The sequence below is a fragment of the Cucurbita pepo genome, chromosome LG07 (assembly GCF_002806865.2).
Source record: "Cucurbita pepo subsp. pepo cultivar mu-cu-16 chromosome LG07, ASM280686v2, whole genome shotgun sequence".
Lineage (NCBI taxonomy): Eukaryota > Viridiplantae > Streptophyta > Magnoliopsida > Cucurbitales > Cucurbitaceae > Cucurbita > Cucurbita pepo.
The window spans coordinates 3,749,468-3,765,351 of record NC_036644.1 but is presented as its reverse complement, the minus strand read 5'-3'; the positions used below and the strand labels follow the sequence as shown (position 1 = coordinate 3,765,351).

At 39.4% G+C, this 15,884-nt stretch overlaps 3 protein-coding genes across 7 annotated transcripts; 2 read left to right on the top strand and 1 right to left on the bottom strand.

Annotated features, from left to right (window-relative positions):
• Positions 1 to 102: 102 nt before the first annotated feature.
• Positions 103 to 3,983, bottom strand: LOC111797989 (probable protein phosphatase 2C 50). 2 transcript variants are annotated; one of them, XM_023680916.1, is made up of 5 exons: positions 3,765 to 3,983; positions 2,389 to 3,529; positions 1,993 to 2,310; positions 1,812 to 1,917; positions 103 to 806 (listed from the first exon to the last, which is right to left on the bottom strand). In XM_023680916.1, the coding sequence occupies exons 2-5, from the start codon at positions 3,211 to 3,213 to the stop codon at positions 469 to 471; spliced, it is 1,587 nt and encodes a 528-aa protein (XP_023536684.1). In that variant the 5' UTR covers positions 3,214 to 3,529; positions 3,765 to 3,983; the 3' UTR covers positions 103 to 468. The 2 variants fall into 2 exon arrangements, with proteins under 2 accessions (XP_023536684.1, XP_023536685.1); XM_023680917.1 differs by having other exon boundaries at positions 2,389 to 3,071.
• A 3,033-nt stretch (positions 3,984 to 7,016) lies between these two features.
• LOC111797988 (U-box domain-containing protein 51-like) lies at positions 7,017 to 11,722 on the top strand. Of its 4 annotated transcripts, none has more exons than XR_002815629.1 (10): positions 7,017 to 7,540; positions 7,657 to 7,739; positions 8,118 to 8,239; positions 8,321 to 8,533; positions 8,641 to 8,947; positions 9,049 to 9,150; positions 9,815 to 10,243; positions 10,320 to 11,087; positions 11,180 to 11,388; positions 11,478 to 11,722. XR_002815629.1 is itself a non-coding variant. In XM_023680914.1 (9 exons), the coding sequence occupies exons 1-9, from the start codon at positions 7,369 to 7,371 to the stop codon at positions 11,204 to 11,206; spliced, it is 2,223 nt and encodes a 740-aa protein (XP_023536682.1). In that variant the 5' UTR covers positions 7,017 to 7,368; the 3' UTR covers positions 11,207 to 11,722. The 4 variants fall into 4 exon arrangements, 2 of the variants coding, with proteins under 2 accessions (XP_023536682.1, XP_023536683.1); XR_002815628.1 differs by having other exon boundaries at positions 11,467 to 11,722; XM_023680914.1 differs by having other exon boundaries at positions 11,180 to 11,722.
• A 653-nt stretch (positions 11,723 to 12,375) lies between these two features.
• Positions 12,376 to 13,462, top strand: LOC111797990 (leucine-rich repeat extensin-like protein 3). Its single transcript, XM_023680918.1, has one exon. It carries the CDS (start codon positions 12,704 to 12,706, stop codon positions 13,235 to 13,237), a length of 534 nt encoding a protein of 177 aa, XP_023536686.1. The 5' UTR covers positions 12,376 to 12,703; the 3' UTR covers positions 13,238 to 13,462.
• Positions 13,463 to 15,884: the final 2,422 nt, after the last annotated feature.

Sequence of the window (15,884 nt, the reverse complement as noted above, 5' to 3'; positions counted from 1 at the left end):
CCCCCTTCCCGCTGTTAAATGAACGTTTTTTCAGGTCAACCAAGCTCGAGTTCAGCTGAAAAACATTGGAATACCCGAAATATTTAGAACTTTGAAAGCAAGTAGCATACAACAACAACCTTCTTAATTTCTGCTAACTCTTTATCATAAGCACCAAGAGTACGAAATGATACACAAATCAAATACACCATAAGCGTTCTTTCTTTCACCTATTCTATCACATTGCAGCAGCAGCAGCAGCAGGCATTTACATTGCCAGAAACTCGTCAAGACTCGAGCTTATAACAAATACGTCGAGCCACGACGTCCGGAATGCTGCATATACTTTCCCTTCCCATTCATATCATTAATATCATAATGCCCCGAAGAAAAATAGTCGGGCGAACATTAATATCGTGTTCTTTGTCTCATAAATCAAGAATATGGTACAACTAAAAAGGATGACACGGCGTGTCATCGTCATTGTCGTTATGATTTGGCCTTGAACTTCTTCCTTTGAGCTTTCAAATCAATCACAATTACTGTGATGTTGTCTTTGCTGCCCTTTTGAAGTGCTCGGTTCGAGAGGTATTCGGCTGCAGCTTGGGCTGCAGGATCGATCCCCACACCCCTCTCAGAAGGCGAAGGGACGCCGTTCTTCTTGTGCCAGAGTAGGATTCGTCTCCGAGCCAGGTCGCATACCTCTTCATTCGTCATCACGTCCCACAAACCATCGCTGGCTAGAATGAGGCATTCGTCGTCTTTCGCTCGAGGGAGGAACATCACTTCTGGCTCCGGGATGATCCATGGTTTCAAGTATCTATCACCTGCAACCCAAATGTATTCATTTAAAACAGTAACCAGCAAGTAATCAAATTTTCATATTTCCTTTTACTTCAGAATTCCAAGCAATAGAAAACTAACTGGAAACCGCGCAAGTAAACGGCACCAACACGACAATAATAGAAAGTCTCGACATAATGGTGAGCTTATTTTCATCGGGGAAGGGTTAGGTGGCAAGCATACAGTCGAGAAAGTAGATCCGGCCAAGGTTACCCTGCACTTGCAAGACGAATTGAAGGAGGAAGCCAAGACGCCAAGTTCAGATTCCAGTGGAGATTCAGACCTTCCCGGAAAATCTGTTGTTTTCTATTTCGACTTACAAGGCTAGGTCTGACACCCGAAAGAGTCTTGCACTTTACCTATCTTAACTGAGAGTAATCTAAACAGGCTATCAATGTACTGCAAGTACCGTATGGTTTCATACACTCAATTATCACTAATCTATAACAAGACAATTTATAATAGAATCAAAGAAAGTGAACTTCACGGTTAAAGAGGAGAACGAAACATTCCTTATAAGGGCGTGAAAACCTTTCCCTAGTGGACGAGTTTTAAAACCTTGAGGGAAAGCCCAAAAATGACAATATCTGCTAGCGGTGGGCTTAGGCTGTTACAAATAGTATCAAAGCCGACACCGGGCGGTGTGCCAACAAGGACGTCGGGCTCCCAAGGGGGGGATTGTGAGATCCCACATCGGTTGGAGAGGGGAACGAAACATTCCTTATAAGGGCGTGGAAACCTCTCCCTAGTAGACGCATTTTAAAACTTTGAAGAGAAAGCCCGAAAGGGAAAGCTCAAAGAGGACAATATCTACTAGCGGATGCTTTGACTTGGAACCATTGGAACACTCTTCTTCTAAGTCCCATGGGTATGTTTATTTTTCAGTAACTATGGACTACTTTGGCGAAGCAGCAAAAGATTGTCATAGATATCATATTTTTGAAATGACAAGCATAGAGACTTGAAGTTTCGTGTAGGATAAGACGTACCGATGGATCTCGACATTGCAAGAACACCAAAAACACGGTATCCGTTCCACTGTATGACCTTTCCTCCAGCAGCTTCAATCCTTTCATATTCATCTTCTCTGTTTGGCTGAGAGGCAACAAAGAGATTAAAATCAATGAAGATATGACAAGTTCACTAACGAAACGGCAAATGCAAACGTACTTTGTGATCCACGGACAACGCTATAGGCTCCTTCCCACGACAAAGAACTGCTCTCGAGTCGCCACAGTTTGCAACAATAATGTGAGAGGCACAGATGATTGCAACAACAGCAGTGGATCCTACAGTTTCGGGTGCAACAGGCTCAGCGCCAGGTTTCCCTCCAATTTCAGCATCAACTTTTAGAAAACATTTGGTGAATGCCTTTCTCCATAGCTCTTGGCAACTATCCTTCATATTGCCAGCAGCTATGTCTTGCTTAGCAAGTTCTATCTCCTCAGACAAAGCCAAATGCATACGTTCATGACAAAAATTCGCGACCTATATATTAAGAGATTCGAGTTAAACCAACAAAGTGTGGCTCATTAAACAAGAAGCACATTCAAATTGTATGCAAACCTGAGAGCCACCATGACCATCATAGACTCCAAAAAAATGAACAGTTTGGTGAGCTATAGCCTTGTTCGAGCCATCAAGAACTCGGTCGCCAATAAGCATTTGGACAGGAAGTTCTGAAAACCTCGGTACAGCTGTGGCTGCATCTTCCATTTCAGGTCTTCTTCCACAAACGGATGTAAATCCCCAAAGAGGAACACAATCGACCTCGAAAACACTTCGACCAACCGGTTCGTTTGCTCTTTTCTCAAGAGGAAGCTGGAGAACCATGTTACATGCATCAATGCCTAACCCATCTCCAATATCTTCTTCAAGGCTAACTCCTGCAGAAGAAGAACTCGCAATCGGAGTCTCGAGACTTTCAACATTGGCTGTAGCTGCAATCTCAACACTGCTAACATCCTTGGAACCAAATGCTTCGAAATACGACACCTCAGAACCTAAAAAATCATCACCACAAATGCTGCTAGTCTCACTAACTACCGAATGCGAACACGAGCTATCATATATACCCTCTAAAGAGAAAGAATCATCTTCCTCACTTACATGGGATATCGTCTCATCAGCTGCAACCCAATTGGTATTATTTTGAGACAACACGACCGACAACGAAACTCCTTCGCACTTGTCATCATTCATAACCAAAACCTCTTCCTCCCCATTAGAACTCTTACAATCATCAGAACCTACTTCAGTCAAGTGGTCAGAAGCCTTAGCCACAGAATCAGATAACAAACCAGCAGTGAGTCTAGTGATATCCATGGGAGTTGCCATGTCGGTATTACCTACTCTAAATGGCACGACAACCGCTCGGAACATTTCCTCCATCAAGCTCTCTACCTAAACAATGAGAAAAAACACCCCCTAACCCTTCTACAATTGTCATATTTCAACTAACCCACCGCCTTTTTCTGTCATTAAGAATGATCTTAGAGTGTAAAAGTTGGGGTTGAACAAACCATTTTCCATCCATAAGAAACATGATAATACCAAAAAGAAACGAACATTCAGATCTGGTCAACTACACTGAATCAGAACACAAATTTTGAAAAGAAATTTGAAGTTAGAGGGGTTCATCGATTTCCCTCTCTGGAAACTCCTATCCGTTCAACCCCAAACAGGTATCAATCAGAAGAAACTTTATCTGTAAGCACAAGAAAGACATAGAAAAAGGGTAAAAAAAAAAATCACGAGAAACAGCCCAGAAAGACGAAATCTCAAGAATCAGAGGAAAACCCTAGAAAAGATAGAAACCCTTTTAACAAAATTGGCAGAGTTTCCCCAAATCAGAGGCAATCCATCGTGACCTCTAGTATGAAATTCAAACAAAAAAGATTAAACGCGAAGAACAAGGTTGAAGAAAGAGTTCATTATCTAACCTGTCGCTGTCTCGCTACTTCAATCCTGCTAATGCCTTCTTTTTCTCCTCTTCAACATCGCAAATCCAGAGAGATTAAAAAGGGGGTAGAGAGAGAGAGAGAGTAGAGAGAGAAGAAGGGAATCAAAATGAAGAAACGAGAAATGAAGGGTTGCTTACCACTTAAACAAAGAGGAAATTAGAAGACCCAGAAAAGAAAAAGATTTAAAAAAAAAAAAATGGAAAGGCTGCAGAGAAGTACACAAATACGAGGAAAAAAAATTGAAAGAAATACTAACTTTTTTCAAGATGAACGAATAGAACACGTGTCGAGTAGATGAAAACCTACCAATCCATGATGATGATGATGATGTTCTCAAATCCTCCTGTTCTAACGCTCCAATCAAATCAAAAAGGCTCTTTTGTTAATTACAATGCTGTTCCTCTTCCAATCACTGGCTACCAATGGATGAACAACAAGTCTACCTATATTTATTGCTCAAAATTTATTCCCGCCAATAAACAAATCATAAATATAAATATATATATATATATATATTAAGAGTGTACACACGATCTGGATTGAGAAAATCTTTTAGATTAACCCGAGACTTCAATTGGTTGTATCCGTGACCCAAATAAGCTGACTAGAGTTCTCAACCTAACCCTTTTCGGATTGCTAGCATCAATTACAAACGTTGAAAATTCTTAATTTTCATAATAATTTTGAAAGTAGGATAAGGTTGGGTTAGATTTTAGTATTGTTGGGTTGACCCGACCAAAAAAATGTCAACTCGCAAATTTTCAACAAATTCAAGACAAATAGGACGTCTACAATGGTATGATATTATCCACTTTGAGCATAAGCTCTCGTGACTTTGTTTTGGGCTTCCCAAAAGGCCTCATATTCTTTGATTATAAACCCATGATCATTCCAATTAGCGACGTGGAACTTTCATAATCCAACAAACCCAACCTCGACTGAAAAGAAAAAAAAAACTAACCCAACCCGACCTTGGTTTGGTTGGATAGTTTGGGTTATCGGGTCATATGAACATCTTAAGAGAGTATTACTTGTCTTCCATATAAAAAAAAGACATTAAACTCGACATGTGTATTACTTGTCTCACTCCTCACTTTTAATAAATATTTTCAAAATTACAAAAACGGGGTATTTTTTTTTCTAATTTTTCAAACAGATCTATAAAAAAACTCCGAGTAAAAATCAATTTATACTCTTAAATATTAAAATTAATAATTATATAAATCAAAACAATACTTAATTAATTAATAGAAAAATCATGAGTTAAGTAGAGAATAATATCTCGATTAGTATGAGGTATTTTGAGGAAACCAAAAGTAAATAAGTTCGTGGTTGACTTGAAAATAGGTTACAAAATTCAAGAATATTTAACATTTGTAACCGATATTAATGATGCGTTGTGGCTGGTAAATATTTGATATTTAAATTCGGTCATGAAAAATATATATTTTTTCCGAACTCTATTTTTATAGTCAACCGAATTTAAATTTTTAATTTTAAAATTTCTGGTAAGTACGAGTGCTCGGAGTTATATATGTAAATTTTTTATTTTAATATAAACGTAAAACCTTACTTTATTTGTTAGCTTCCGTCACATTTATGTATTTTTATAATAATAAAAAAATTAAAGATAAGATCACAATAAATAAAATAAATAGTCCATTAAATATAAAATTAGAAATGGGTAATCTTGTTTGCTTATACAAAAGATTATGATTTGTTCATTAGTCAACTCAATCAATTAATTTAATAATAAACTGTATATTATTTCATGTGATGTGACATAAATATCAATGATTAGAAAATGAAAGTCTGATTAATAATTTTTTTTAATGAGAAAATTGAATATAAATTTGAAAAAGTAAAAATTAATTAATTAATTAATTTGTGTTTTTAATTTAATTTTACCCTAGAAAAAAGAAAAATATCAACCTGCTACCGAGGTTACAGGAGAGAGGAAAGAAAAGATTGTCAACCGATAGCGTTCGAGACCATCCATATTCTTTAAATGGGTAAGACTCGCTTAGATCTTTAGACGGGACAGATGGTCAGAAACCACGGTGGGACTACGAAGTGACTTGGTCAAAAGTTTAGGTGTTGAAGGAATATCTTCTTCTGTTAAGCGATATAGCGTGGCACAAGTTTTGTAACGAGAATATGATTTATCTCACTGCTTTATTCGTTCCTTTCCCTCTTGATCTTACAACTTCTCTCGTTTGCCTCGTAATCTCGGCTCACAATTCCATTGTCTTCCCTTCCTTCTTACAAGATTATTCTTTATCTCACAGTTTCGTTATATGACTCCTCGACACTTATGACGTTAATATTGTTGGATCAATATGTCAGAGGGGTAAATAGGGTTTTAACAATAAAATTNATATGATTTATCTCACTGCTTTATTCGTTCCTTTCCCTCTTGGTCTTACAACTTCTCTCGTTTGCCTCGTAATCTCGGTTCACAATTCCATTGTCTTCCCTTCCTTCTTACAAGATTATTCTTTATCATACAATTTTATTGTATGACTCCTCGACACTTATGACGTTAATATTGTTGGATCGGTATGTCAGAGGGGTGAATAGGGTTTTAACAATAAAAGTATTTAAACGTGTTTAATTTTTCTAATTATGATACTAATAATAATTAATACAACCAAATAGATCAAGTGAAAACAATAAACATGCACTAAATCATTGTAATAATTTTGAAATTAAATAGGAAGAATTAGGAATTTAGTAATAATTTTGAAATTAAATAGGAAGAATTAGGAAATATGACACTGTTACTTCACTCACAAATGTCTCTTGGAAATTTGAATAAAAAACTTTCTTGACTCTTTCTACGGATTAGAACCCAACCGCTACATCACTCTTTTTACGAGTTCAAGAGGAAACTCAATCATTGTCCTGTTACTCCACTCACAAATGTGACATTTGAATAAAGAACTTTCTTGACTCTTTTCACGGATCAGAGCTCAACCGCTACATCACTCTTTTTACGAGCTCAAGAAGAAACTCAATCCTTTCTATAGCGCATGATAAAACTGATATAAGTATTTGAATTTTGTAGCAACATACCACAACTCTCATTTCAATTTGAGCACTCACAACTATTTCTCCACAATACAATAAAAATGTGTGTAAAAATAAAAGTAGGAGCTGGTTGAAATGGTACATAACGAAAACTATGTATTTAAACCATTTCAAATCTTATTATAAGGATTGATGAGAAATATTTTGAAGGCCAGAAGAGAGAAGAGGGAAAATTTGTGATAAAATCCTGAATCCACACCGCAGGGCGGTCCTGTCGCCAACAAAATTTGGGGGAAAACAAAGAGGACAATGATCGTAACCCACACGGCCATGGCTTTCCGAAATCTGGTCATGGCCAGGTCAAATTTGCCTAAATCAAGCCAATGGCGGAGAATCGCCTTTCTTCATTTGTCTGTTATGTTTGTTATCTTCTCCTTAGCTTACTACCTTCGTGCTGCTCCTCCTTCCCCCACCCCACCGCTCTCTTTACAAACCAAAATATTGGGTTACATTCAAGCGGCTGCGGCACCAAGATCCTGAGCGGCTTTGCAAAATGCCTCCCTCCACGCATCAACCTGATGATGGGTTTCCCTTGAACACCACGGCCGTCGCCATTGACAAGGATAAGAATAGCCAACACGCCGTACAGTGGGCTATTGATCATCTCGTCATAAGCAACCCGCTTATCATTCTCATCCATGTTAGGCATAAAACCAATCAACATCGTAGGTACCCTCTATCCTTGTTTTTTATTTGGTCTATCATTCTCATACGCATTGTTTCATCGTTGGTCTAATTTCTGATTGTTTTTGTTTTTGTTGGTTTTTTTTCCCCTTCTTAGAGGGCGGAAGCGATTCTGAAAATGGCGAAATTGATGCGCAGCAGCTGTTTGTTCCCTATCGTGGATATTGTGCGCGTAAAGGGGTACATCTTTTTAATTATATGTTGCAAATTCTTGACGTTTGTTTTATGCACTCTAGGTGTTTGTGGATATGTCTGATTGAAACTTGTTGGGTTTGCTGTTGTATGGAAGTTGTTAGAAGTGCTTTTAGGATTTGTATTGGAAATGATTGAATCATGGCCTTAAATTCTTGTGATTGCCGCAAAGGGCAGGATGAACTTTGGTATTGTTTTGTTCGTGAAGGATGGGAGTTATGGGTTGCTGGTCTTATGAAAAAAGAATTATAAGTTGCTGGTGTTGGATTGTTTAGATGGTTTATGTTAAAGAAAAAAGCTTGCTAAGTGATTGAGTAATGTTGAGAAATTAAAATTTACATCAGGAAATTTGCTTATGGAATTCAGGTTCAGCTGAAGGAGGTTGTTCTTGACGATACCGATACTCCCAAAGCACTCGTCGACTACGTTCACAAGAATTGCATCAACAATTTTGTAGTTGGAGCTTCAACAAGGAGCGCTCTAGCAAGGTCTCTCTTTTTGTTTGCTCTCTCTCACACACACACACATGTATTGAGTAACTTAGGTTTCTAATGATTGGGGTGTCTCAGGAAATTTAAAGGTCCTGATATTCCGACCAGCATAATAAAAACTGCCCCGGACTTTTGTTCTGTATATGTAATATCAAAGGGGAAGATAATATCTGCCAGGGCTGCTCTTCGGCCAGTGGCGAATACTGCCATGCCACCAAGACAACCATCACCGCTTGGAATGCAGCCAAATAATCAACCAGACAGCAACAATGAACAAGAAAATGGAGCCAAGTAATATAGTGTTCTGAGAAACTTCCTATTAATACTCATGTTAGCTTCTGTTTTGATAGAATTATATAGTTGTTATATCTCTTCGCATTATTATTTGGTAAATATAGAGGGCAACCAGCAAGGGAAGGTTGGAAGACTGCAGCTACAGAGAGAATGCTCAATGAAAGGAATGGTGCAAAGCCGGCAAAAGCGTTGACTCGTGAGAGGCCAAAAACTTCTCCGGCTAATATAACATTGGAAAATATTGAGGCTCCAAATCGAGGTTCTAGGCCTTCATTTAGTCGTGATTCGGTCTCTGACGAACATATGTTGACAGCACAGATTCCTTTTGGTTCAATGGATGCGAGTGGTCAAAATTTAGATTTTAGTTCTAGCTCAGTTGGTTCAATGGACTCTGCTTCTGCACAATCGACTGTAAGTGCACCTGGGTCATTGGCATTTGAAATTTATATGCTTCTAATAGTTATGTAGTTACTTTGCATTGGTTAACGTCTCTGTAAACGTCTTTGCTAAAGCGAGAACTAGAGGCCGAGATGAAAAGATTGAAGCTGGAATTAAAGCAAACCATGGATATGTATAGCTCAGCCTGCAAAGAGGCAATCTCAGCCAAGAACAAGGTAAATATAATAAAAGTCTACTTTATTGATAATTGTCAGGCAAATACATTGCTAGTAAGAAAGCTTTAATTGTTAGATCCCACTTCGGTTGGGGAGGAGAACGAAACATCCTTTATAAGGGTGTGGAAACCTTTCCCTATCAGACGCATTTTAAAAACCTTGAGGGGAAGCCCGAAAAGGAAAACCCATAGAGGACAATATCTGCTAGCTGTGGGCTTGAACCGTTACAAATGGTATCAGAGCCAGACACTGGGCAATGTGCCAGCGAGGAGGCTCTTCCTCGAAGGGGGGGTAAACATGAGGTGGTGTGCCAGCAAGGATGCTGGGCCCCGAAGGGGGGTGGATTTGGTGGGGGTCCCACATCTCTTGGAGAAAGGAACGAGTGCCAACGAGGACGCTGGGACCCGAAGGAGGGTGGATTGTTAGATCCCACATCGATTGGGGAGGAGAGCGAAACACCCTTTATAAGAGTGTGGAAACCTTTCCCTAGCAAACGCGTCTTAAAAACCTTGAGTGAAAGCCCAAAGAGGACAATATTTGCAAGCGGTGGGCTTGGGCCTGGGCCGTTACATTAATTTAGTCAATCTTGAAGGAAAATTTGGAGTTCACTTTCTTGTAAGTAAAGAAGAAAAGAACGCATAAAAAGTGCTGTCTTGAAATTCAGGCAAGAGAACTTAGTCAGTGGAAGCAAGACGAGGCACGTAAGTTTGAAGAAGTCAGACTAGCTGAAGAGGCTGCTCTTGCTATTGCGGAGATGGAGAAAGCCAAGTGCAAAGCTGCCATTGAAGCAGCGGAGGCAGCGCAAAAGCTAGCCGAAAGAGAAGCCCAGAGAAGAAAACAGGCTGAAATGAAGGCCAGAAAAGAGACCGAAGAGAAAAAACGAGCATTGAATGCTCTAGCACAGAACGACGTCCGTTATAGAAAATACACCATAGAGGAGATAGAGGAATCTACTGAAATGTTCTCTGAAAAATTGAAGATTGGAGAAGGTGGATATGGTCCTGTTTATGGAGGCAAACTTGATCATACTGCCGTTGCAATTAAAGTTTTAAGACCCGACGCTGCTCAAGGACGGAAGCAATTCCAACAAGAGGTACTATCATATTGTTCATATTAAATCAATGTGTTAAGGGATTCATCCAATGTCTCCTTTGTAAATGGTTTTGCAGGTGGAGGTCCTCTGTTGTATTAGACATCCAAACATGGTGCTCCTTCTTGGGGCATGCCCTGAGTATGGTTGCTTGGTGTATGAGTACATGCATAATGGGAGCTTAGAAGACAGACTCTTCCGGAGAGGGAATACTCCTCCAATCTCTTGGAGACGACGATTCAAGATAGCTGCTGAAATCGCAACCGCACTCCTTTTTCTTCACCAAGCAAAGCCAGAGCCACTGGTGCATAGGGACCTTAAACCAGCTAACATTCTCTTGGACCGCAATTACGTGAGCAAAATCAGTGATGTTGGCCTGGCTCGGTTAGTCCCTCCTTCGGTTGCTGATCAAGTCACCCAATATCATCTGACTTCAGCAGCTGGCACGTTTTGTTACATCGATCCTGAGTACCAACAAACAGGACAGTTAACAACAAAATCAGATATTTACTCTTTTGGAATAATGTTACTTCAAATCATTACTGCCAAACCTCCAATGGGTTTAGCTCACCATGTTCAAAGGGCTATCGAAAAAGAGCGGTTCAATGAGATGCTGGATCCTACAATTTCAGATTGTCCATTGGAGGAGGCTATACATTTTGCAGAACTGGCTTTGAAGTGCGCTGAACTGAGGAAGAGAGACAGACCAGATCTCGGAACTGTTATAGTTCCAGAGCTCAACAGGTTAAGAGATCTCGGGAGGAGTTCTGATAAACGCGATGGTCGGAATCAGTTTCCACGCTCTGCCGCATCGAGTTCCAGTTTGAGGGCGCAGTCATCGAATGAGGTCCACAACTTACATATAATTTAGTGAAATCTTGTTTAAATTTCTAGACCTGTTATTTTCAATGATGCTCAGTGTTCTTATTCCGAAACCAGGATTCGGGAAATAGTTATACTGACTAATGAAGTTAGAGGCCTGCCTAACCCATAGGAGGAAAGTTACTTGATTCCATGACTGATTACAGAAGGGCTGTGGTAGCAGAATATGAAGCTTATGGAGTTCTTTGTTTGGACGTGGAAGAAGCTGAAGGATCAATACTGTGACGAAACTCGTCTCTTCGAGATCTTATCGATGCTAGGAAGAGGTATGATCCTTATCGATCTTTGCGACCAGGTTGAGAATTATAGCTTATCCTATCAACAGCTGATACTCATTACTCCAGGAATAAAGCAGCTGACTCCTCAAGTTAACTTGGATTACATCATTCCAGGATTAAACAAAAAACAGCATTGTAAATTTGTAGCAGCGTTTCTTTATTGTCGAGTCTGTCGAGTCATGGAGATCGACATAGTCCATTCACTTGTATTTGTTGCATGTTATTGTGGCATTATCCGCTGGAATGTAACGCAAACTTATATAGTTTATACTAAATCCATGACTCGTTTGGTCTTTTATGCATCTGCTACAACTTCATTCAATCCTTTTAAGTTGGCTGGTTGATGGATTAGGTCTGAATTCTTTCTAATGTCATATCTTTCGCTGCCTGAATTAGTAGCTTTAGTTTAGGGAGTTATTTGGAATTGTAATTGCTAGTAGATATTGTCGTTTTTAGGCTTTCTCTCAAGGTTTTAAAAGGTGTCTGTTAGAGAGAGGTTTTCACACTCTTATAAACATCGCTTTTCTCCAATGGATCTCACAGTCCACCCCCTTAGGGACCCAGTGTCCTCACTGACAGTTGTTTCCTTCTCTAATTATTGCTGGCACACCATCTCGTGTCTACCCCCTCTCCAAGGTTACCTAGCGTCTTTGCTGGCACACCGTCTCGTGTCCACCCCCTTCAAGCCTTAGCCTCATAGCTGGCACATCTACGGGTGTCCAGCTCTCATACCATTTGTAATGTCCCAAGTCCACGCTAGTAGATATTGTCCTCTTTGAGCTTTTTCTTCCCGGTTTCCCCTCAAGGTTTTAAAACGAGTCTACTAGGAAGAGGTTTCCACGCCCTTATAAAGAATGCTTCATTCCCCTCTTCAACCGACCGTGAGATCTCACACTTCATTACTTCTTGTTAGAGAAGCCTCGTGGAATATTACTTATTGAAACAACAGGGAATTCCCAGGAAGGAACAGAGCAGGCCAGGGCGGGAAGAAAAGGATCAAACAGAGCATAAACAAAAGGATTAAAGTGCTTAAAGGTTGATTATGTTCTGAGAAAGGTATAAGCTCTATGTTATGCTTTCAGTACCCAATTCAAGCTTCCAGCTTTTAGATGAACTCCTTTGCCATTACATAGAACTTTGGAATAAAGATGCTGAATCTTTCCTTTTTTGTTCCTAAATTTGATTCTTTCATTTTGTTCCATAAAGTAACAAAAGTTATTGTTTTTATGAATGTTTTTGATTTATAAGCAATCCATTTCAACTCCCATTTCTTGTTCATCTTAACCACACCTGAATTTCCGCCATGGAACATTCCACTACAACCACCCTCTTCTTCATTCTTCTCATCTTCCCCCTCGCCGGACCCGCCATGGCCTCCGACGACCACCGTCTCGTTGAGGTGGTGCCTCCGGTAAGCCTCCTCTGTATCAGCGAATGCTCAACTTGCCCTGTCATATGCGCACCCCCACCACCGCCCACGGTGACACTCAAATCTCCTCCACCGGTGCCTCACTCCCCTCCGATGGCTTCCTTCCCACTCAACCCACCCCCATCCCCACCTCGACCAACCCCATCACCACCGCCGCCTCCAGTACCGGCGGCGACTTCATCTCATTCCCCACCGCCTCCCGCTTTCAAATACTATTTCAGCTTGCCACCACCGCCGCCAGTGCTGATACCGGAGCCTCTGCCGCCGACGACGGCGGCGCCTCATGGAAATACCAATGCTTATAATTACTACTTCTACGCTTCGAATTCATGTTCTCTGAATTCTCCGGCGTTTTTGTGGGCTCTGTTTCTCTTCCATTTGGTGTGTGTCTTGGTGGTCGTGAAGTGAAGCTTGATTTTCATGGTGTTTTGTATGCGAAGTAGAATTTTAGGAACTATTCTTTTTCAAAGCTTGGATTTTTATGCCGATTTATTAATATTACAATTTTCTTGTGCAAATCTTAAAGATTTCTTCTTTTTTTTTTCATCGTTAAATCAAGGGGGTATGAACACTTCCATGTATGCATTTTGAAAATTTTAGTTTTAATTTTTTTTTAAATAGATGTAAATCTTTTGTCTCATTTAGTCGAGTGGAGTTGTGTTTACATAAGTTCCATGAATTTACTCGGTAGTTTATAAACGTTCATCAATATTTAAAAGGGTTTAAAATGAATGAATTTAAATCATTGAGGATTCAAGACGATCATATGACCTGATAGCTTGACCAATCTACACTATCCAATTTAAGCCATAAATGTTAGATTTGGTTAGATTTTTTATTTTTTCGGATTTGAGTTTGGGTTGAATTTTTAGAAAATCGAAAATTCAATTCAGTTTGCAGGTTAACATTTTCTACCCGACTAACTCGAAAATAGGGTTACAACCCAACCCAATCTAACCCTACTTTTTAAAAAATTAAGAATATTTGACGTTTGTAGCTTATTTTAGTGATGCATTGTAACTTATAAATGTTTGATATTTAAATTTTACTAAATTTAATTTAACATATATCTTATTTTTTTAAAAAAAAAACATAAAAATTGGACAGCATACCCAAGTCCAACCTAATTTTGATTGGTCAGGTCATCAACTGAACCAACCCAAAATTTTGGCTGAGTTAATATTTGGGTTGGTTAGGTCATCAACTCAACCAACCCAAAATTTGGGCTAAGCAGTTGATTTATTATTCTCGTGCAATATACACTTTACTTTCATGCAAATCAAAGGATAAACTGTTATAGGCACGAGTTCATACGTCACTTATAGTTAAAATCGAGTCACTCGTGATCATCATATAAAATGTTAATTTTTTTTATCAACGAATTTATATGGAGAGATTAGATATTTCGTTATCCAATTCATAGGAACTTATTGTATCTTGGTACGAATGATTGGGATCAAATTATTTGTACTCGGTATCAATAATATTACTAGAGTAGATCGATTGGTTGTTTGGTCTTTTGATTTCTCGCTCTCGCTTTCAGGTGCTGTATGATTCTTTTGGTTTCCGTTTGAGTTTTCTATCACCCCTTTACTTGTATGTTAAAATGCTTGCATTTCTTGTCATGGCTCCTCCCATTTGCTTCTCTCCGATCGGCTATTATGCGTTATTTACTTGAATTTCTATTTAGTTTGGAGAGTGTAGAGCTGGCTGCGTGATCGATTGCATTTTAGAATTAAGATCGATGTTTATATATCTGTTTTGATTTGAATTGGTTGTGTTTATGTCGTGCAGCGCCATGTTCTTATGTTGAGTTACAAAACTTAAGTGAATCAAATTCGTTATCTGGATGTTTAGGGTTTGTTTGATAGGTCATCTGAAAACAATGGATTGAAGGAAAACTGAATTCCGATTTGAACCATTTTTCAAAATGTGTTCTGTAATGTGGTTATAGACGATGAAACTAGGTTTATACGTGCATTAGGTGATTATCTTGGTGCATCAATTTCGTCACTACAGAGGATGAAAGGATGCTGTATGACATCCAGATGTTCTGCACTGTCGTGGTTGAGGAGCTGACCTTATATGATGCACTTCTGATTAAGCTAGCTAAAACTTGGCTTTGATTTCGTCTCTGTTTTATTTCACCTATTTCTCTCGGTAGTTGCTTGTTAGGGGGGCTCGGTGAACTTGCCCCAATACTCGTCTCTGCTTATAAGGAGATTCATTCGTTCACCTCTCCAACCAACGTGGGATCTCACAATCCACTTCCTTAGGGGCCAAAGTCCTCGCTAACACATCACTCGGTGTCTAGCTCTGATACCATTTGTAAGGGCCTAAGCCCAATGCCCTTCCGGGCTTCCCCTCAAAGTTTTAAAACGCGTATGCTAGAGAGAAGTTTCTACACTTTTATAAGGATTATCTTGTTCTCCTCTTCAACCAATGCAAGATCTCACAACCTACCTCCTTTGGGGCCCAACGTCCTCACTGACACATTGTCCGGTGTCTGGCTCTGATACCATTTGTAACAACCCAAGCCCACTGCTAGCCTATATTGTCTGCTTTGGCCCATTACGTATAGCCGTCAGCCTCACCGTTTCAAAATGCGTCTACTGGAGAAAGGTTTCCACACCTTATAAGAAATGCTTCATTCCCTTCTCCAACCGAGGTGGGATCTACGTTAAGATTTGGGCATTATTTGTGGCACTCCCTAGTGGAAAAGAATACAATATTGCATGTTTTGTCACAATTTTGATTCTGTATTTGGAGTCCAAGCAGGCAGCAGTCATTACACAACTGGGTAGCTGCTGTTACTTTGTATTCTTGGTTTGAATTTATGTCTGGTGATTGTCTGAAAGGAATGAAATTATACAAAATGATGAGGATTTAATTATGCATTATAAATCATGACTTGTTTCAGCCATGTTTCTGAATTATTGATGGGGTTGGAATTATTTTATTAGTGTACAGTTTGTCGATAGGTTCAGCCTTAGTTGGTGATAAAGGAAATTTAAGCTGGAAACATGCATCAGTGGGTCCTTTTTTCTTCTTAAAA

Excerpts from the sequence above, each read along its gene's own strand:
- LOC111797989 (XM_023680916.1), bottom strand. The coding sequence starts at position 3,213 with ATGGAGGAAATGTTCCGAGCGGTTGTCGTGCCATTTAGAGTAGGTAAT. Across the intron at positions 2,311-2,388 it reads ATGGTCATGGTGGCTCTCAG|GTCGCGAATTTTTGTCATGA; the intron begins GTTTGCATACAA and ends CTTAATATATAG. Across the intron at positions 807-1,811 it reads TGCAATGTCGAGATCCATCG|GTGATAGATACTTGAAACCA; the intron begins GTACGTCTTATC and ends TTTGGGTTGCAG.
- LOC111797988 (XM_023680914.1), top strand. The coding sequence starts at position 7,369 with ATGCCTCCCTCCACGCATCAACCTGATGATGGGTTTCCCTTGAACACC. Across the intron at positions 7,740-8,117 it reads GATATTGTGCGCGTAAAGGG|GTTCAGCTGAAGGAGGTTGT; the intron begins GTACATCTTTTT and ends TATGGAATTCAG. Across the intron at positions 10,244-10,319 it reads GGAAGCAATTCCAACAAGAG|GTGGAGGTCCTCTGTTGTAT; the intron begins GTACTATCATAT and ends ATGGTTTTGCAG.
- LOC111797990 (XM_023680918.1), top strand. The coding sequence starts at position 12,704 with ATGGAACATTCCACTACAACCACCCTCTTCTTCATTCTTCTCATCTTC.